Source organism: Dioscorea cayenensis, chromosome 11 (genome assembly GCF_009730915.1).
Source record: "Dioscorea cayenensis subsp. rotundata cultivar TDr96_F1 chromosome 11, TDr96_F1_v2_PseudoChromosome.rev07_lg8_w22 25.fasta, whole genome shotgun sequence".
NCBI classification, from domain to species: domain Eukaryota; kingdom Viridiplantae; phylum Streptophyta; class Magnoliopsida; order Dioscoreales; family Dioscoreaceae; genus Dioscorea; species Dioscorea cayenensis.
In genome coordinates, this window is record NC_052481.1 from 2,276,905 (window position 1) to 2,298,865 (window position 21,961).

Below are 21,961 nucleotides of genomic sequence, written 5' to 3' on the forward strand. Positions count from 1 at the left end.
CAGACGTTCATCAGTTAGAGAGACCAAAAGAGTGGATTCGTCAGCTAAAGACAAAAATGTGTAAATATAAAGATAAAAAAAGGATTTTATATTAAAAGGACTAAAAGGTGAAAAACGCAAAATAGAAGAATCATTTTGATATTTTTACCTATTATATAAATATTATATAATATTACAGAACTATTGTATAATATTGTTTATTCATTATTTATTGATTCCCACCGAAAGAACGGTATTCTTCATTCATTCACAATTACATGGTATGTTGATTTATAATCGAGGAATTATAATCTATGATATATTATCTTAAACATATGTAGCAGACCATCATTGTCCCACATGTTAGTTCATTTCACATGATAAATTTTTAAGAGATCATTAAATTATCATAACTAGTGCACCTCCATAACTATATGCCTAACTGTGTTTATCGCATTTGAGAAAAAAAAAACTTTTATTTGTATTAGTTCTAAATAAAATTCAATAACTTAATGGTTAATCAAATGGATGTAAATTCAAAAGTGACTCATTGTTGAACTTTAGGGTCTGTTTGATTTACATATGATAATTAACAGCATAAAGCAACCTAATATAATTATAAAAAAGACTTGAAGTGTGTAATTCACCAAAGAATGATTTAAATCTCATATGCACCTGTGACTACTATGCTTTGTGTTGCTGGTCTATTAAGTAGAGTAATTCAGTTCCAAAAAGTGAAACAAGTTCGTGATTGTAGAATATGCAAGGATCTCAAGCCAATGAGAATGGTGGTAGAAGCCTCATGTGACAAAACCTTAGGGAATGTAACAACTTATGTTACATTAGCTAGTGTTTATGTATCCAAACAATTATGCAAGAAGAGTGAGATATCCATATGGTGCTCTATCTTGGTTGGACGTGGTTATGTGTGTAATTTTTTCTCCCAAGAGAATCCATTTGGCCTCTAAGAAGATAAGGGTTTGTGCACAATTCTTAGCAAAGCAAATGAGGGCAATGCTCACGCTTACATGAGCACTGGGATTATACATATACAATCACTACTGACACTTTCAAAAATATATCTCACCCGCGAATAAAACTTTTGTCATTTACAAAAAAAAAAATTTACAAGAATTCACGATTCAGGTACCAATTGATCTCTCGGCAATTGATGACATAATTCCATTTTGGCTTAAACACTTGGTGGGCAGGTGGGTTATGAGATGGAGTTCGAAGGATAGTGGATGAAATGGAACAATGAACAACTCAATCTCATGCAAGAATGTTCTTATTGACCTAGTTTGAAAAATTTGGGTAGATCTCCAAATGTTTAAGGGGTTGTTTGTTTGCAAAAAGTGGAGTTGAAGAAGAATGAGATAGAAATGAGAATAAGGAGTAATGTATTATGAATGGAAGGAAAACTGTGTTTGGTTGGAGGGTATATGAGAATAATTTATTGGGAATGGAAAAAGTAAATAAAAAAATATATAGAAAATGTCTTTAATGTCCTTATAGAGTAAATATTAAATTAATAAATATATTAACTAATAATATTATTTTATTTGTAATATGTATAAATTTTACAAATAATAATAATAATAATGATGATAATAGTAATAATAATAATAATAATTATTATTATTATTATAAAAGAATGTTTATTATCATTAATTTTAAATTTTATAAAAACTTAATATATATATATATATATACCATTGTGGTTTTTTTTGACAAAATTCAAAAAAGTTCCAACCAATGAACAAAAACAAACAAGGAACACGAACAAAAAGAACAAAAACTGGATGAAAAAACAATTAATAGAAGGCATAAAATGATCATTTTCTATTCCGGATTGAACAGTCTTTAAGGTTTTTGGATGAATGCCAATCATGCTTCTCCCCTCATCTCATTCCTCAAGAAACCCCCCACATTCCCATGCCTCCCAACCAAATAATGCATTGGGCCCATTCCCAATACATTCCCAGTCCAAACCTTGCAAACAACAAGCCCCATGTTAGAATGGAATGTCAAATGGACATATATTAATAATAGAAGATAGGTAGGAAAACATATGTGTGAAAATTATAACTCCACGTGCTATGTATATTCCTTATTTGTAGGGTCAAGGAAAAAAAAAAATCAAACTCTAACGTCTATACAAGGTAAGAGCACATATGTATGAAAATAATAACTCCATGTGCCGCGCATATTCCTGATTTGTAGGGTCAAGCAAAAAAAAATTACAATAGCTCTCGTGTTCCCTCAAAGCCAATGGTACTTTTGTGGTGTTTTTGAAATATTAGTTTTGTTAATTGGAAGCCCATTAAGATCCATTAAAATTTTAAGTTAGAAAAAATTCAATCGAACTCTAGTGGTCTTTTAAATCTAGAAAATATGACTTTTGGTTGTCTATCAAATTTCGCTTAATGGGCTCAATCTATTGAAATTTAAATCCCAAAACAATTCACTCGAACTCTAGTGGTTATATTAATATTAACCTTCTGAATTAAATCAAATTTTAGCAAATCATCAAATTAGGCATAATTGGCGTTCAGACCAGTCAAGGCCCACCATGACCCGAAGCACAATAAAAGGAGCAAAATAGTGTAATTGTGGTCCCTCAAATGATGAATTATGGGACTTTTATGGTTATTTAAAGTTCCGGTCTCCTGAGCGTTCATGCCCAACATAAGCCATTTAAACTGGTCCTAAAAATATAATAAATTAGGTTTTGAGGGTCTACTAAATTAAAGGGTGTTTGGTTCGCGGTAATATGAATCATGTTTGGTTATAGTAGCAGTAGTAATGCTGATGGTAATGTGAAATTATCAATAGTGAAATATTATTAAGTAAAATGATAATGTGATTACCACCAAAATAGGTGTCTGTCTGATGCGGGACATATCGAGGAGCTGGTCTGCGCATTCATGCAAAAATGGGATGTGAGTCATGTGACCTAACGGAGAGGTATTTTGATCATTTTTCCAGGTGTGGAGCGTTTGGGTTTTATGGGCCTAACTTGATGGAAAATGGGTCAAATTCCATTATTTAGGCCTCAAAAACCCTAATTTTGCCGTTTTTGGTAATGATTGATTTCGTTATATCTTAGACTAGAAATCTCTGATTTGTGAGTCGTTGTTAAGCCTTTTATTTTTTGCTGATATTTGAGAATTTACTATTTTTGGTATATTTTCAAATTATCTCTTTTCTTAGTGTTATTTTGTGATCATTATTTTCTTGAGTGATAAGATTTTACTCTTCTCCCAATGCTGGTTATCTTTGATCAAAGGCCTTGGAAGGCTTGTCATCGGGTATTCTTTCTCGAATCAACGATTTCAAGTATACTATCCAGATTACCAAGTTGGTGGTAATGCGTAATGTTCTTTTTTTCCAATTATGCCCCCACTCATTTAATTTAATTCCTTATTACATTCATTATCAAAACCCTGGTTTTTATTTTCCCTTATTATTTTTATATTATAATTTAATATTTATTTATCTAAATACTTTAAATTAAGTTTTTCAAATTTTTATACGTAGGGGTATTTTGGTATTAAAAAATTGTGGAAAAAATAATTTTTGATATTATAATTTAATTATTTATTTATCTAAATACTTTAAATTAATATTTCCAAAATTTTATATATAGGGGTATTTTGGTAAATACAAAGTTATTTTAAAAAATTGTGAAAAGATAATTTTTAATATTATAATTTAATTATTTATTTATCTAAATATTTAATATTATATTTTTCAAAATTTTATATTAGGGGTAATTTGGTAAATACAAAGGTATTTTAAAATTTTGTAAAAAAAATAATTTTTAATATTTCAATTTAATTATTATTTATCTAAATACTTTAAATTATATTTTTCAAATTTTATATGTAAGTGTATTTTAATAAATTTGGTATATTACTGAAGTGATTACCATGACTAAGCAAATATGGTAATGAAAAGATTACCAGTAATATAAATTCTCAACTAAATATGGTTGTTTATATATAGAAAAGAGAAGGAAGCCTTTTTAATTTGAATAAAACCCTAATCTTTATCTCTACCAGCATTAAATTTGGATTTAAATAAAATTTAGGGGAGATAAATGTCATTTTGAGCTTATCCATGCTTTAAAAAAAAAGAGAAGGGAATTTTAATATTTTATCCTGAATTCAGATTTTTTTTAAAAAAATAAATATATGTAAATTTAAAATTTGAGTTTTAAAAAATATATATCCGGATAATGCTAATCAAATTCAAATAAAAATCCGGATATTTGAAAAAATAAGGAGAGATTTTTTTTGGTTAAAAAAAATCAAAACAATATGGTGGGCCCAGATTTTTTTGGTTGAGGATAGGATAATCTTCAAAGGGGGGGCGGGTCAAAAAAAATAAAATAAAAATATTTCAGCATGGCATGAAAAAGGAGGTTCTTTCCATGGTGGGACGGAGGTGAAAAAGAGAAGGAGGGCTAGTTTTCCCTTCCATTGCGGGACCGCTAGGATATAAAATATATATAAAAAAAATAGCATGGTGATGCATGATTGGAGGATCCTTTCTCCACGGTGGGACCGGGAGTACTAAAAAAAAAGAAGTCAGCATTTCATGCAAGGATGAAAGGCTTTCTCTCTTGATGCGGGACCCGGGTGAAGAAGATGAAGGTATAAGAATCATGCATGTGGGAGCTCTTCTATGCTTCTTTCTCTCACTCTAAGAACTCTCTCTTACCTGCTAGACGATCCTCTCTTGATATCCAAATATTGACTCTCTTCTTCGATCCCGGACTCCCAAATTTAATCGGACTATATGTAAAGAAGAAAGGATGCATGTTCTCTCTTATTTTCTCTTTCCATTTCTTTTCTTTCATTGTATTCTCTCTATCTCTCTCTCTGAGAATCCACGAAGAGAACCAGTGTGGTGGTGTCCGAAGTGTTACCGACGACCTTGTTTGTTGTTTCAGCACGCTCCTCCTCGTTGCCACCTATTTGCATACACAAATAAAGAGATACTGGAATGATGATATTGGTGTTGTTGTGAAGTTTGAAGTATGAGGAAGAAGAGAGTGAATATGATCGGATCGAAAGATGAAGAAGAGCAAGAATAGAATAGATAAGATGCTATGCAAATGGATGGGATGGATGACGATGCAAAACTCCTTGCGAAGCTCATCGACGTTGTGCCATTTCTCACATGATGCATCTCGTTATGCAAGCTAGACTTCAGTACATGATCAACAACCTTAGCTCCCTACGTGCGACAACAACATTATGAGCCTTGTCATCCTTTTTGAAGACCTGCAAGTAATGGATTCCCGACCCGATCGATCGTCTGACCGTCATTATCCTCCGTCTAAGGCCTCAACAAGAAAGTCCTATTGAGATGCTTGACGATGGTGATGCCCTCTTCATGAATCTCGAAGCATTCTTGAGAAGTTCGTCACTCCAAAGAGGTAGATGACCTTATAAAATCTCATACCAAGTATATATATACAAGTATGTTTTGGTTTCGTTCAACCTATGCAAGATGCCATGAAGAAAAAAAATCTTAGATGAAAGTTCATGCAAAATACCTACATTTGGTTGTTAATCCCATGCATAATGCCATAGAGAAACAATATCATCTTGATGAGGTAGATGAAACTCTATACAAAATGTATAAGATGCGTTCTGGTTGTACACCCCATACCCATGCCATAAAAAATCTTTAAATATTAATGCTAGACCCTTCCCTCTGCATATTTTGTCTCTAAATCATGGACATAGACAAGAGTATATGCATGCTATTCATTTTTCACTCACTGTGAATTCCATCGTTTAAAAAAAAAAAAAGGAAAATTTTGAGGACACATGTGCAAAATTGTAAAAATGTGTGAAAACACGAAAGCTTGAGGGTTTAACTGCAAAAGCCATAAAAATATGAAAGTTTGAGAGTTTATTTGCAAAATTTTATAAAAGGTGAAAAATGTGAAAAGATAGAGGGTCTAAATGCAAAATAAAAAAAAGGAAGGTTTTAGCAAAGATGAGGGGTATTTTGGTAATTTTACAAGACCCCCTTAAGCTTACCGTGATGTCCAATCCATGGCGACTGCTCTCCTTAAGAGGGCCTCCCCATTGCCTCTTGATAGTCACAGAAGCAAATGGATTGTTGAAGACCCTTAAAGACTCCCTTAAGCTTACCGTGATGTGTAATGCATGTCAACTGCTCTCCTTAAAAGGGCCTCTTCATTGCCTCTTAATAGTCACGGAAGCGGATGAGTTATAAAAGTTCCAAAACCTCTTAAAACTCTCTTTGAGCTCATGGACCCTATTTGAAGCCATTGACTCTCTTAGGAGCGATGAAAAATCCCAAAGAAACCCGTAAAACTCTTTTTGAGCTCATGGACCCAATTTGAGGCCATTGACTCTCTTTGGAGTGATAAAAAGAATCCAAAATCCCTTAAAACTCTTTTTGAGCTCATGGACCCAATTTGAGGCCATTGACTCTCTTTGGAGTGATAAAAATAATCCAAAATCCCTTAAAACTCTCTTTGAGCTTAAGGACCCAATTTGAGGCCATCGACTCTCTTAGGAGTGGTATGAAAAATTCCAAACCCTTAAAACTCTTTTTGAGCTCATGGACCCTGTTTGAGGCCATTGACTCTCTCTCTCTCGAGTGATGAAAAATTCCAAAAACCCTTAAAACTCTCTTTGATCTCATGAACTTTGTTTGAGGCCATTGACTCACTTAGAAGGGATAAAAAATTTTAAAACCCATAAAATTCTTTTTTGAGCTCATGGACCCCTTTTGAGGCCATTGACTCTCTTTAGAGTAACAAACAAATTTCAAGACCTTCAAAAGCGAAGCATTCTAAAACAAAAAAAAAGAGAGAGAAGAAGGAAAAATAAAAGAAGATGGGGAAAAAAAAATCAAAATCAAGGCATTAAAAAATGATGAATCAACATATGAGCTCAACAACCTCAAGATTACAGTGTTGAAGAGTTCATAAGTTGCAAAAAGTTTCACAAGCCTGAAGACCGAAGCTTATGAAAAGTCAAATCAAGTTCCAAATCAAATCAAAGAATGCAAATTCAACAAATGAACCCAACAACCTCAAGGATGAAGAGTTGAAGAGTTCACAAGTTGTAAAAAGCTTCACAAGCATAAAAGCCGAAGTTCATGAAAAGCCAAACCATATTTGCGATTCCTCAATGCAGAGAATCTATAACTTAAAGTCCAGATCAAATTTAAGACAAACTCAAAACATCCAAATAAACGAGCTCAACAACCTCATTGTTGAAGCGTTGAGGAGTTCATAAGTTACAAAGAGCTTCACAAGCATGAAAACCGAAGCTTATAAAAAAATCAAATCAAGATCCAAATCAAATCCAAGATGCAAGTTCAAAGTCTAAGACCCAAGTTTCAAACAAATCAATAAATGAACTCAACAACCTCAAAGCTAAAGCGTTGAAGAGTTCACAAGTTATAAAAGTTTCACAAGCCCAAAAGCCGAAGCTTATGAAAAGTCAAATCAAATTCCAAATCAAATCAAAGTTGCAAATTCCAATATCCAAGTTCCAAGTTTCAAACAAATCAACAAATGAGCTCAATAACCTCATAGTTAAAGTGTTGAAGAGTTCACAAGTTGCAAAAAGCCTAACAAGCCTGAAGGCCGAAGCTTATAAAAAAAAAAATCAAATCAAGTTCCAAATCAAATTCAAGATACAAACTAAAAAGTTCAAGTTCCAAGTTTCAAACAAATCAACAAATGAGCTCAACAACAACAAAGTTAAAGTGTTGAAGAGTTCACAAGTTGCAAAAAGCTTCAAAAGCATGAAAGCCGAAGCTTATAAAAAAATCAAATCAAGTTCCAAATCAAATTCACGATGCAAGTTCAAAGTTCAAGTCACAAATTTCAAACAAGTCAACAAATGAGCTCAACAACCTCAAAGTTAAAGTGTTGAAGAGTTCACAAGTTGCAAAAATAGCTTCACAAGCATGACAGGCGAAGCTTATGGAAGGTCAAACCAAGTTTGTGATTCATCGACATAGGGAATTCACAGCTTGAAATTCAAATTAAATCTAAGATGCAAAATCAAATATTCAAGTTTCAAACAAGTCAACAAATGAGCTCAACAACCTCAAAGTTAAACCGTTGAAGAGTTCACAAGTTGCAAAAAGCCTCACAAACCCGAAGGCCAAAGCTTATAAAAAAATCAAATCAAGTTTCAAATCAAATCCAAGATGCAAAATCAAAGATCCAAGTTTCAAACAAATCAACAAATGAGCCCAACAACCTCAAAATTAAAGCGTTGAAGAGTTCACAAGTTGCAAAAAGCCTCACAAGCCCGAAGGCCGAAGCTTATAAAAAAATCAAATCAAGTTTCAAATCAAATCCAAGATGCAAGTTCAAAGTTCAAGATACAAATTTCAAATGAATCAACAAATGAGCTCAACAACTTCATGGATAAAGCGTTGGGGAGTTCACAGGTTGCCAAAAGCTTTACAAGCATGAAAGCCGAAGCTTATGAAAAATCAAATTAAGTTTCAAATCAAAATCTAAGGTGCAAGTTCAAAATCAAAGATCCAAGTTTCGAACAAGTCAACAAATGAGCTCAACAACCTTAAGGATAAAGCGTTGGAGAGTTCACAAGTTGCAAAAAGTTTCACAAGCCTGAAAGCCGAAGCTTGTGAAAATTTAAATCAAGTTCCAAATCAAGTTCCAAATCAAGTTCCAAATCAAGTCCAAGATGCAAATTCAAATATCTAAGACACAACTTCACCAGTTTTTTTTAAGTTATGTTCAAGATGCATATTTCGACCGTTGACGAAGACCAAAAGTCAACAAAAGTCAAAGCGTAATTTTCGGCGAAATAGTCGGAAGGAGATAAAAGGCTACAATTATTGTTGCGTTAAGATGATTAAATTCCAAACTTCTTGTACTTTCAACGAAGTCTATGAATTCATGAATAAAAAATTTATTTGTCAGAATCTGTTTCTTTCTTCACACTTATTTTCTTAATCGGAGGTTCTTGTGACAATGTCCAGGGTAATTAACATTAGGGGTTTGCCCCTAATGGAAGTCATGAACCCACAATCCCTTGAAGTCTACAAAATATTAAAATTTGATTTGTGATCCATGCTTTTTATCCGGTCAATCCTAATCAAAGGCCGGATGGAAAGAAAGGAGCCCATAATGGTAATCTCACATTACCATAATATTCCTAGGCATATAACATACCCGATCACATTACCATGGTAATATATCATTTCTGCAAATCAAACGCCTTCTAAGTCTTTCTTGTTTATTAAATCCAACAATAAGGTGCTATGAATTACAAAATAAAAAAAACTAAAAATGTATTTAAAAATAAATAAAATAAATATGTGATATAAAATTATACATCAAGTCTTTTTTCCAACTCCATTGCTTAAATGCTGATTATAAAATAGTGTGATTCAAAGTGTAATTTTGCATGATGTGGGGTTAGAATTTGATTTCAATAATATATTTGATTTGTAGTTAATAAAGTATTAGATTTTGATTAATTGATTTATTAAAAATAATAATTTTACATCGGTTATTTTTCATAAATAGCCAATACTTGCTTAATGCAAGGAGTAAGGTATTTATCAGTGCATGAGCAGACACAGTTCAAAACCCTATGTTTGTGTACTATAATAATATTGTTCATATTACACAAAGTTTTATAAGAATGTGATAGATTTTTAAGAAGGGGACCCACCAATGTGAAAGTTTTATTAGTTGGTGGGACTCACCGATTCTTTTTTATTTTTTATTTTTATTTTTGAATTAGATCATATCTTTTAATTTTTTATTATTATTAAAATTTAACCATTTGATGATATCTTTTTTTTTTATTATTATTTTTAAAATGCAACTGTTGACCATATTATTTTATTTTTAAATTCAACCGTTGATCATATATTTTTTTTAATTTTTCAATACTTAAATTTTTATTTAACCTCTATAAATACACCCATATACTCAAACAAACTTACATTCTTCTCCGCTTCTTCATCTTCTAATTTTCAATTATATTATGAATAAAAATACTCCTCCATCTTCCTAAGCTCCAAATTTTCCAAATAATTTTCAAACTTTTTCATATTCTTTTTTCCCACCAAATATGCAAGATTTCCAAAATTATCCTCAAAACTCACAAAATTATCCCACCTCACAAAATTTTTCCCATTTTTATCCAAATGTCTAAAATCAACCAAATTATCCATATGGTTATCCTATGTTTTCTGGACCCGGTTTCTTCAATCCAAGTATTGGTATGGCAAGTTAACAAATCAATATAAAAACAAGTGGCTATCGAATTCCTTCAAGCGACCTCAAAAATTTGGATAAAAGTTCTCGTGCTGATCAACAAAATACAACGGAAACAGGTTCATTTTCTGACTCTCAATTCCCCCTTTTTTCCACACAACCAGGGATTGAGAATAACATTATAAATGACGACCAACATGAAGATCAAGTTGAAAAACAACAACCTTGGAGCATGGAAGATGATAAAATGCTTGTGAGTGCATGGCTTACAATTTCAACTGATAGCGTTGTGGGTACTACCCAGAATAATATAACGTTTTGGAAAAGAGTGACCGACTATTTCAATGAAAATCGGTGATCTGGTCCAAGGAGAAAAACAACAAGCTGTAAGCAATATTGGTTTTGGATACTTCCACTTATTAATAAATTTAATCAAATATACAATAGATTATTAGGGGAGCATCATAGTGGATGGAGTGATGATCAATTGAAGGAACATGCTCGTACTCTATATTATCATAATCGTAAAAAACATTTCATCCATGAGCATGTTTGGGTCATGTTGAAAGATGATCTAAAATGAAAACCAAACACTTCTCTTGCTAGGTCTTCAAAGAAATTAAAGATCAATGAAAGCGGTGCATTGATGTAGATGACAGTGAGATTGAGGCTCGTCCTATTGGCCAAAAAGCAGCAAAGGCAAAAGCAAAGGCCAAGAGAAAAGAAAAGTCAAATGTGGTCGAAAAACCAAACGTGGACGAAGAAATGGAAGCAAGGTGGGTAGAATTACGAGAATGGAGGAATGAATAATTAGCAGAAGTGCGTAGTTTGAAAAAATCTTTTAAAATGGTTGTTGATCATCAAATTTTGACAATGGATATTAGCCACATGAATGCTGAACAACTCAAGAATCATCGTCTTATGTACAATGTTATAAAATCAAAATATAATATTTAAGTTTTATTTATTTTATTTTTAATGTAATATATTTTTAATATTATGTAATTTTAAATTTCGGTCATATAATGTAATTTTATTTTTAATGCAATGTAATTTTAAATTAATGTGGTATCGTAATCAAATTTTATTTATAATGCTATGTAATTTGAATACACTAGCCCTTGTAAACTAGACATTTGAAAACTAACCATTGTAAACTTGTCGTTTGAAACTAGCTGTTGTAAACTAGCCATTTGAAACTAACCGTTTGAAAACCAGCCGTTTGAAAACTAGTTATTATATTGTGCTATATGTATATATATATGAGAATAAGTTCCATGCTTCTCTACTTAACAAATTCGAAGTTTTATAAACTACATCACTTTGTTAACATTCTAGATAATGGATCCTGTCTAGTTGGAACAAATCAAGCAATTTTTGGTAGATAAGTTGATGGATGATTTGGAACGAAAGATGTATGTGTTACTAGAGGAATGAGAGAGGCGAAAAAAGGGTGAATCATCTAGTGGCCCTAGAAGAAGCCGAATGCATTTGAATCATGATCGTAAAGCAGTGAAAGGCATTTTAATGACTACTTCGTCGATGAACCAGTTTATCCTAATAATGTATTTCTTCGAAGATTTCGAATGTGCAAGGCGTTATTTCTGCCAATCATAGATGCACTATCAAGTCATTCAGAATATTTCCAATTAAGGGTTGATGCAACTGGTAAACTAGGGCTTTCACCACTTCAAATATGTGCTGCTGCTATCCAACAATTAGCATATGAGGCACCGGCTGATTAGTATGACGAGTACATACGAATTGCTGAATGTATTGTAATTGAATGACTATTTAAATTTTGTTGATTTATTATTGAAATTTTTACAGCAAGATATCTAACAAGACCCAATAATGATGATATTGGACGTTTACTTCAATTACATTCTGAGTGACATGGCTTTCTTGGTATGCTTGGTAGCATAGATTGGATGCATTGCCATTGGAAAAATTGCCCAGTCGCATGGAAAGACCATTTCACTCGAGGGGATCAAGGGGTTCCAACAATTATGTAAGAAGCGGTTGCTTCAGCAGACCTATGGATTTGAAATTCATTCTTCGGAGTTACTGGTTCTAATAATGATATCAATGTGCTCAATCAATCTCCTCTGTTCAGTGAAGTATTACATGGGCATGCTCCGGAAATTCAGTTCAATATTAATGGTACAACATATATGAACGGATATTATCTTGCTGACGGCATATATCCAGATTGAGCAACATTTGTTAAAAGTTTTTCATATCCGGAAGACCCGAAGAGAATCAAGTTCAAACAAATGCAAGAGGTTGGAAGAAAATACGTTAAGCGAGCATTTGGTGTGCTTTAATCTCGATGGCAATTGTCCGTGGCCCTGCTCGTTTTTAGCACAGGGAAAAACTGAGAGATATAATGTACACATGCATAATATTGCATAACATGATTGTTGAAGATGAAGGGGATACAATTACAAATTGGGATGACGAAGAAAGTGAATCTCCATTTCTCGTCAATCAAGGGTGCACTTAAGATTTTCAACAATACATAAGAAGAAATGCCAAAATACGTGATCAAGAAGTACACCATCAACTTCGATCCGATTTAGTAGAGCACATTTGGCACCACTTCGGAGTGAACGAAAATGAAAATTAATGCTTTTATGTCTTTTATTAATGACTTTAATTATGTAATATTTTTAGGATTTTCTAATTTATATAAGTTATTTTTTATTTCTTGATCATTTTTGATAAATAATTTTTAGTTTTTTTTTGCATCACAAACTAATTATTTTTTTTTTGAAAATAATATAGAACTATTTTATTATATTTTAAATATTTATTTTGAAATATAATTTTAATTATGTTATTAATTGTTTTGTTAATAATATTTAAGAATTTATTAAATAACTGTGCTTTAATGAAATATATTAATGTTAATAGTTAAAAGATGAATGAAATGATTGTAGGTATATTTTATAGTATAAAATATTTATGAAAGATAGTTTAATGGGTAAGTGTTTGATGGGTTATATTTTATAGTATAATTATTATGAGAGCTAGTTTAATAAGTAAGAGTTTAATAGATTAATCAAGTGACATGAACATCAAACTTTCGGATAGTCTAATCATTAAAGATGCCCTCATTACAATCCACTTCCCCATTTATATGTCCCTTTCACTGCTACGAAAAATGTGAAATTTCTTTTTAACCAAAAATGTTACATAAAAGATGCATTGCATTTGCATGAGCAAACGTTGTATTGTATTTTAGTTCATCTTTTCTTTTTTTAAAACGTAGCTTCAAAAATATATTTACATTTATCCCAATTTATTGCCAAATATTTTGAATTATGATTTGATTGGCACTAACTAAAATAAATTGTTTTAGTTATAAAATTACTCATACCGGTCCAATTTACTTGTGTCAGAATTTTTTTAAATTAATATCTACTTTAAAAAATCTATAAAATATTAATTAAAATTTTCAATTTTTATTTTTAATATAATCTTATATTTCTAATACATTCTGAAAATCAAACCATTATGTTAAGAGAAAATAAAAAAAATTATAAACAATTTAAAAAAATTTTATTGAGTTTTTAAATAAAAATAATTTTAAAAAATTAATATAATTTTATATAAATTTAAGATAATATCTAAATTTATCTTGGGTTCCACAGCTAGTAGACTTCTGATGTATTTTTTTCGTTGAGTTTTGGAATGAATGTGGTTTCACTTTTTTTCAAAAGAAGATAATATCTAAATTTTAATAAACGTAAAGTGATTACAATGGAGAAATATATATATATATATATATATGAGATTAAATTATCTATGCACATTTGTAGATTTGAAATCTACAAACATTATTATTAACCACCGTTAAATTCTGTTTCATAAACAGTGTTACTGTACTTATAAATAGGGATAGTTTCATTGGTGGCCACAAATGTTTTTAAGTTATAACGCTATGGCCACAAGTCTTTTTTTTCTAACCCACGGCCACAAAAGTTTTCTCCGTAGCACGAGAGGCCACAAATGTTGCTTTTTATGGGTCAAGTTTCCGTGAAAGTGACGAGGTGGCGTCCACCTCAACATATTAAATTCAAAACTGTATCTGACTTGGCAGTCCAACACATGATCCTTTTAGGTTTTACTACGTTGCACTCCAGCTCAGCCCCCTTCAGTCCAACTAAGCCCCCTTCATCAAAACTCAGCCCCCTTTCTCTTCTCTTTGTCCCAAAAACCCTTCTTGTCTGAGCTTCCTAAGCAAGTGTCCCTTTTTTTAGTGAGCGCGCCTCTCCGCCCTGTCATCTATTCCTCTCCATTGATCTCCACCGTTTTGCCATCGGAAACCCTCGACCATCGCTGCAGACAACATCATCCCGGAACGACAACTAAAGGTACCCATCTTACTGTTTTACTTCTTTATTGCAGTCCAAAGCTTAGACTACCCAACATTCTTTTGATTGCCTTCGATTTAGGCTATTACATCACGAGAACAATGAGTCCAGTAAAATATTAGATGAAGCCCCCAAGTTTAAAGGACATTTACCATACATATCGCCTAGATCAAAAAGGACATTAATAAGTTATTAACAATCATTTAAAAAGAACACATATTATTAGTGTCTAATAAAAAAATTTGAAGGTCGATAATAAGTTAAAGAATATTTAAAGGCCAATAATAGATTGAGAGAATGGAGGAGTAGAACCCCTATCATACACAAAAGTAGGCTTATCCGAATAAAAATGATTTTTGAACTCCGAAAAACATAGAAAAAGTGGAAAAATCCTTTACAAGAGGTGCATGTCTTACATATGAAATTATGCATGATTGATGTTGTGTAAATATTCCAATTCTGGGAGTTTAAGATGCCTTGAACATGGATGTCAAAATTTAGCTTGATTGTTCCACATAGATGCAGGTGCAAGTGCAGGTGTAGGTATTTAGCTTGATTGTTCCACATATGAACTTGGATGCCTTGGTAGAATTTATTGGTCTAATATTTTTTAGATCAAATTTAGCATTAGAGGGAAGGATTTCTTGGATTTGGTAAGAAACTGAATGTATAGTTGCTTTCATAGAACAATTTATTATGTTGTTTCTTTAATTTGATTTTCATATTATGTTGTTTGATTTCATATTATCAATTATGTCCTGGTTTAACTACGTCATAATTTTTTTTTGGCTTGTTATCATCACTGGCCTAATATGGCAATTTTTTCATGTTTTTAAATTCAACATGTCTGATATGGAAGGGGTGTTAAATAGTAATGTGCAATCATTACCTCATGTAGAAGAGGAGTTTGTTGATTCTGATTATGATATGTCTTCTGGTGATGAGGATTATCAAGAGGTCATGAATGAACAAAGGGAAAAAAGTAGAGGCAAACAAGCTGGTGACCTATCCTTCGCACAAGCTAGTTGTGTAACACAAGGAGTTGGTGGTGGAGATGTAAGTGAATCAGAGAATGATGAATCTGATGAGCTATTGACAGAGTCTGATTCAAATGGTGAGGGTCATATTAGGTTTGCAGAATTTAATGAAGAAAAGGAATTGTACAACCCACGGTTAAGGGTTGGAATGGTGTTTAGGGATTTTGACCAACTCAAAAAAGCATGCAGAAACTGGGGGATTAAGCACAGATTTCAATTATGGTTCCCCCAAAATGACAAGAAGAGAGTTATTTGTGCTTGTCACAACAAGAAATGCTCATTTAGGATTTATGCAGCTCACATGAGCAAAGACAATCCATCTGTGCAAATTAAGAGTGCAAATTTAGATCACAGCTGTGGGAAGGTCTTCAGTAATTTTCATGTGACTTCAAGGTGGCTTGCAACCAAATACTTTGACAAATTCAAGGCCGATCCAAATTGGAGCTATAATGGGATAATTAAACAAGTCAAGGATGACCAAGGTATCACAATATCTCACATGAAAGCTTGGAGAACAAAAAATTTGGCTATGAGGTGGGTTAATGGAGATGAGGCTGAGCAGTACACAAAACTTAGCATGTATGCAGCTGAGCTTAGACAAAGTAATCCTGGGACCACAGTAATTTTGTGGAGGGATGAAGGTGTCTTTCAAGGATTCTATGTCTGCCTAAAGCCCCTAAAGGATGCATTTTGGTCAGGATGTAGGCCATTCATAGGCTTTGATGGATGTCTTTTGAAAGGCATTTATGGTGGACAAGTTTTGTCAGCAATAGGTATTGATCCAAATGACTGCATATTTCCCCTTGCTTATGCAGTAGTTTTAACTGAGAGTAGACAGACTTGGACATGGTTCATGGAGCTTTTGAGGGATGATTTGGAGATATGGAATAGCAAATATATCACCATAATGAGTGATCGCCAAAAGGTAAATTTCCATGCTTAAAACAAATTCTATTTATGCTAAAAACTAATTTATCTTTGTTATGTACATGTAGGGCTTAAAAAGGGCTGTTGAAGACATATTTCCAGATGCTGAACACAGAAATTGTGTTCGGCACATTTACACAAATTTCAGAGAGAAATTCAAAGGGAAAACCCTAAAAGATTATTTGTGGAATGCTGCAAGGGCCACATATGTGCAAAGGTTCAACTATTGGCTTGGAGAAATAGAGAAAGAGAGCCTAGAAGCCAGGAGATGGCTTGATCATCAAGACAGGCCCCATGCAAGCTGGACCAGGTCATTGTTCACAACTTCAAGCAAGTGTGATATTCTTCTCAACAATATTTGTGAGTGTTTTAACAGGTACATCCTTGATGCAAGGGATAAGGGAATCATCACAATGCTTGAGATGATCAAGATGAAGTCGATGAGGAGAATATAAGGAGAAAAATGTTGAAGTACAATGGGAAGATATGCCCAAAGATCCAAAAGAAGCTTGACAAGATGAAGGAGGAAAGCCATTGCTACACCCCAGAATTTTCAGGTGGACCCAAGGTCCAGATCATAGGTGTGGGGGAGACCTTCATTGTTGACATGGTTGAAAATACTTGCACATGTAGAAGATGGGAGTTAACAGGGTCACCTTGCCCTCACGCAATCAGTGCTATATATGGTAACAATCAGCAGCCAGAAGAATTTGTGCATGCGTGCTACATGGTGGATACATACATGAAGGTCTACCATCACTTCATAAACCCAACCAACAATGAAGAGCTTTGGCCAGAAGTAAATGATGGCACAAGAGTGATCCCACCACCAGTTGGGAGAAGAAAAAGGGGAAGGAGAGCAATAGCAAGGAGGAAAGAGGCTGAAGAAATTGAGAATGCCCAACATGCATCAAAATCCAGTGGTAATACTTCTGGGAAAGGCAAACAAAAATTAATTAGGAAGGGATTAAGCAAAGGGAGGTGTAGTGTATGTCATGCAATTGGCCATAACAAAAGGCATCACGAGAAAGTAAGTATTTTTTATTTATTTCAGTTCAGTTGAAATGCATTAGTTGAATGATTTTAAATATCAGCAATTTTTTTTTTAAAAATCTGTATTTTATGATGCCAGGGGATTGAGAATGCACCTACACATGCACCTTCAAGTGTTGGCCCAAAAAGACAGAAATTACATCATGTAATGTTGTCATATAAAAACCTGTTTAATTATGAAAGCTAGTTTTACGTTGCATTAATTTATTTGAATCTTTGTTTGCTTTTACGGAGGAGAAAGTAGTCGAGCGATCAATCTAGAAGATGTCTCGGTTGGTAGTCTGCATACTGCCAATTCACCAAGTCGACCCCTTGATTTCATAGGCACCCAGCGAGTCTCAAACAAGGCAACCAAGTCAAATTACCAACAAAGGGCGATGATTAAATGTCGACATAAGCGGTTCTTCACATGTTAGTGTGGCTAACATGGGAAATGCGATCTATTGCACAATGCCACCTCAATCTCCAACAAGAAATAGGGCTTCTTCCTCGGTCATGCACGATGGAAAGGAAATGGAATGTTTTTGATGATGGAAAAACTCTCTTGAAGTTTAAATTATGAACTTTGTGAACTAGTACTATTGTTATGAAGTTTCTTTTTAAGCATTGTCGGTTATGTATTTTTGTTGGATTTGTTATGTTTGAACCTTGTTGTAAGCACTAGAAACTATGCATTTAGTTGGCTTTTGTTATGAATTGTGTTAATTTTTTTCCCGGGATTTTTGTAACCAGTGATTTGTCTCGTGCACATTTACTCCCGACTTGTGATGGAGATATGTATTATGCTAATTTTTTTCCCCGGGATTTCTGCAACTCAGTGATTTATTTATTATGAAGTTTTTTTATTCTCGGGGTTTCATTAGATTTGTATCATGCTATTTATTCCCAGTGTTTTACGCAATTTAGTAGATTTGTATTGTGCACATTTATTCCCATGTTTCAGACATGTTTGAATTGTTAAAAATTTATTCTCGGGGTTTCAACAAACTATATGGAGTAAATTTTTTTCCCGAGATTTTGTAACTTCAGCAGATTTGTCTTTGTGCACATTTATTCCCGACTTTGTGATGGAGATATGTATTATGCTAATTTTTCCCCCAGGTTTCTACAACTCAACAGCTTTATTTATTATGAAGTTTTTATTCTCAGGTTTCATTAGATTTGTATCATGCTAATTTATTCCCAGGTTTCTGCAGTTCAGTAGATTTGTATTGTGCACATTTATTCCCATCATGTTTCAGCAGGTTTGTAATCTTAAAATTTATTCTCAGGATTTTGTCATCTGTTTGCAAAATCCTTGTTGTAAAAATTAGCACATTTTTTCCCTCAGTTTTGAAATCTGTTTGCAAATTTTGATACATACAAGTCTGCATACTTGTATTTCTTTAAAACTGTAAATTGATATTGATTTTGGCATTATAAACTTGTATTTTTTTCGCCAGTTTCAACAAACCATATGGAGAAAAAAATTCGCATTACAAATCTCATGTGAAGAGTGACAAAATTGCACAACGGAAATAATAATTCAAGACAATCTCACAATCTCACAATAACATAAATGAAGTACATTGAACATCTCACAATCTCACAAGCATTCATTCAAAACAAAGTTAAATTTCAATTTGACAATCATTTCACAAGCCTTCTAAACCTAGAAAACAAGATCAAATCCAGGAGTGATCGAGACTGGCCGGAGTCATGCTCGAATCTAGTCGGAGTAGTACCCAAATCTTGTTGGAGAAATTGCTTAGTCTGACCAAGAGGAAGTCATACTAGGGTAGGTTCCCATCGTCTGGCCGGAGAGAACGATGCCCTAGCCCTAGTTTGATGAAGGGGGTGAGTTCCCATCGTCTGGCCGGAGAACGATGCCCTAGCCCTAGTTGGACTGAAGGGGGCTGAGCTGGACTGCCACGTAGTAAAACCTAAAAGGATCATGTGCTGGACTGCCAAGTCAGATACAGTTTTGAATTTAATATGTTGAGGTGGACGCCACCTCGTCACTTTCACCGGAAACAGCCCATAAAACAGCATTTGTGGCCTCTCGTGCTACCGGAGAAAACTTTTGTGGCCGCCGGGTTAGAAAAAAAAGACTTGTGGCCATAGCGTTATAACTTAAAAACATTTGTGGTCACCAATGAAACTATCCCCTTATAAATAACAACATAATGAAAAATAATAAATTTAAACCAACCAACCATATTTCTACAACACCTACACCAACTAAACTATAAACTAAATGAAAACTAATGAACCCGTTAACCTTTGATTATGTCTCACTGTAGGATCATATTTAGCACTGTCTGACCTGCAAATGTCCGTAGCAGATGTTTTCTATATATATATATATAATATTTAATATTTATCCAAATACGTAAGAATATATAGAAAACAAAACACATTTATTAAATTTTCTTATTAAAAAAAAAATTAACCCAAAAAAAAAAAGAAAAAAGAACGATTTATATCTGAGTTCACTCGCTCCAATACTCGGCGTCACCTGGCTTCTCTCCATCGTCCTCTTCCTCCCCGATCTCCACCTCCGCTCGCCGGAATCGGAGCACGTCCTCCACCGCCGCCTCCCTGAACATTCCTATATCCACTGCTCCGGCCACCATATGGTACCCCCTCGCTTTCAGCTCCACCGGTCCATCGTGCGGCATCGCGAACCCTCCCAGCCATGGCCCTCTCCGATCCTCTCTCCCCATCCTCAGCACCCTTCCCTCCGCCTCCCTCAACACCGTCCTCACCTTCTTGTTCCCCGGATCCCACAACAACCCCATGCTCGCGCTCAGATCCAGCGGCCCCATCTGCACGCAGTCCACGCCCTCGATGCCAGCAATCGCCTCGATCTGGCTCACCCCTGCCGCTGTTTCCACTTGCACCATGATCAGTAGATCCTCCTCGTATCGGGAGAGGTAACCGTCGTCGATGCCGTAGCCGGAGGCGCGGACGACGGGGTGAGCGGTGCCGCGGATTCCGCGGGGTGGGAAACGGCAGTAGGAGACGGCAAGCGCTGCGGCTTCGGGGTTCTCGACGGAGGGGAACATGATGCCCTGCGGACCGAGATCTAGAGCTTTCTTGGTTAGGGCTGCGGTTGGCTCCGGGACGCGGATGATTGCCGCGGTGCGGGTGGCGGCGAGAGCGCGGATGCAAGGGAGGGCATCGGAGATGCCACCAGCCCCGTGTTCAACGTCAATGACAACGTAGTCATAGCCGGCGAGGCCAGCGATCTCGGCGAGGGTTGGGGACGAGCTCAAGAGGAAAAGACCATAGAGTGTCTCTCCGGCAGCGAGGCGAGGTTTTAGGGTTACGGAGGGAGTAGCCACGGCGAGCTCTGAGGGCGATGTGGAGTATTTGAGAGGCAAAGGCGAGGATCTGGAGTTGGAAATGGCGATGGATGTGAGATTAGGGTTTGGAATGGATCTGGGTAGAAGGGTTGCAGGGATTTGGCCGACTAGGGTTTTGGGGGAGAAGAGTGAGGGTCTAGGCCTGGAGGCGGAGATGGAGGACGAGGAGGCCATGGCCATGGCTCTCCACTGGAGAAAGATCCCAACTTTATGGTTAGGGTTTTGAATAGGCCAAAGAGAAGAAGAGATGAGTCAGCAGAGGCGGCTGCTGTCTCACTTGATTTGGTGTCTCCCTTGATTTGGTATGGGGTTTTGCCTTAATTTTGCCGTAACTTTGCCTTTTAAAGTCATGTTTGGATAGGCCTGAACTAATTCATACCCAAAATTTATTTATTTATTTATTTTTTAAGATTTTGCTATATTGGTGGTTTGTAGTTTGTACGTTTATTTTAGAGTATAAAATAGAGGAATATTTTTTTATTATAAAAAGTTATTTTTTTTAAATTCAGCCACCGGTCCACCAGTAGTCTGGTCGATTTTCGGTGACCAGTCACAGATTTAACCGGCGGTCCAGCCGGCCTCCGGTGATTGGTCACTGGTCCACCGACGGTCTGATTACCAGTCCACCAGCCTCCAGTAATGTCGGTGATCTATTGGTGGTCCGGCCGGCCTTCGGTGACACGCCAAGGATCCACCGATTGTCCGGTCATTGGTCGGCTGGCCTTCGGTGACATGCCAGTGGTCCGACCGGCCTCCAATGACCGGTCACCTGTCCACCGACGGTCTAATTGTCGACCGGTCAATCTCTGTAATTGTTTTTATTTTGACAATTAAACACTAATAGTGTAGGAATAAATTATGTAAAAATCATTTGCACTTTCTACATAATATAATTATAGTATATTTTTTTATTTTGAAGTCAGACATGCCATTATTCTTTATTATAGGCTTCAAGTTGTATTTTTTCTG

The 21,961-nt window shown here is 34.8% G+C and overlaps 2 protein-coding genes across 2 annotated transcripts; one reads left to right on the forward strand and one right to left on the reverse strand.

Moving 5' to 3' along the window:
* Positions 1-15,471: 15,471 nt before the first annotated feature.
* Positions 15,472-17,047, forward strand: LOC120272244. The gene is made up of 3 exons (XM_039279008.1): positions 15,472-16,590; positions 16,661-16,902; positions 16,969-17,047. Exons 1-3 carry the CDS (start codon positions 15,472-15,474, stop codon positions 17,045-17,047), a joined length of 1,440 nt encoding a protein of 479 aa, XP_039134942.1.
* Positions 17,048-19,731: 2,684 nt separating this feature from the next.
* On the reverse strand, positions 19,732-21,407 carry LOC120271827 (5-keto-4-deoxy-D-glucarate aldolase). Its single transcript, XM_039278504.1, has one exon. It carries the CDS (start codon positions 21,170-21,172, stop codon positions 20,117-20,119), a length of 1,056 nt encoding a protein of 351 aa, XP_039134438.1. The 5' UTR covers positions 21,173-21,407; the 3' UTR covers positions 19,732-20,116.
* Between the last annotated feature and the right edge of the window lie 554 nt (positions 21,408-21,961).

Coding starts and splice junctions, on each gene's coding strand:
- LOC120272244 (XM_039279008.1), top strand. CDS start 15,472: ATGTCTGATATGGAAGGGGTGTTAAATAGTAATGTGCAATCATTACCT. Junction 16,591..16,660: donor TAATGAGTGATCGCCAAAAG/GTAAATTTCCAT, acceptor ATGTACATGTAG/GGCTTAAAAAGGGCTGTTGA. Junction 16,903..16,968: donor CCCCATGCAAGCTGGACCAG/GTCATTGTTCAC, acceptor GTGTTTTAACAG/GTACATCCTTGATGCAAGGG.
- LOC120271827 (XM_039278504.1), bottom strand. CDS start 21,172: ATGGCCATGGCCTCCTCGTCCTCCATCTCCGCCTCCAGGCCTAGACCC.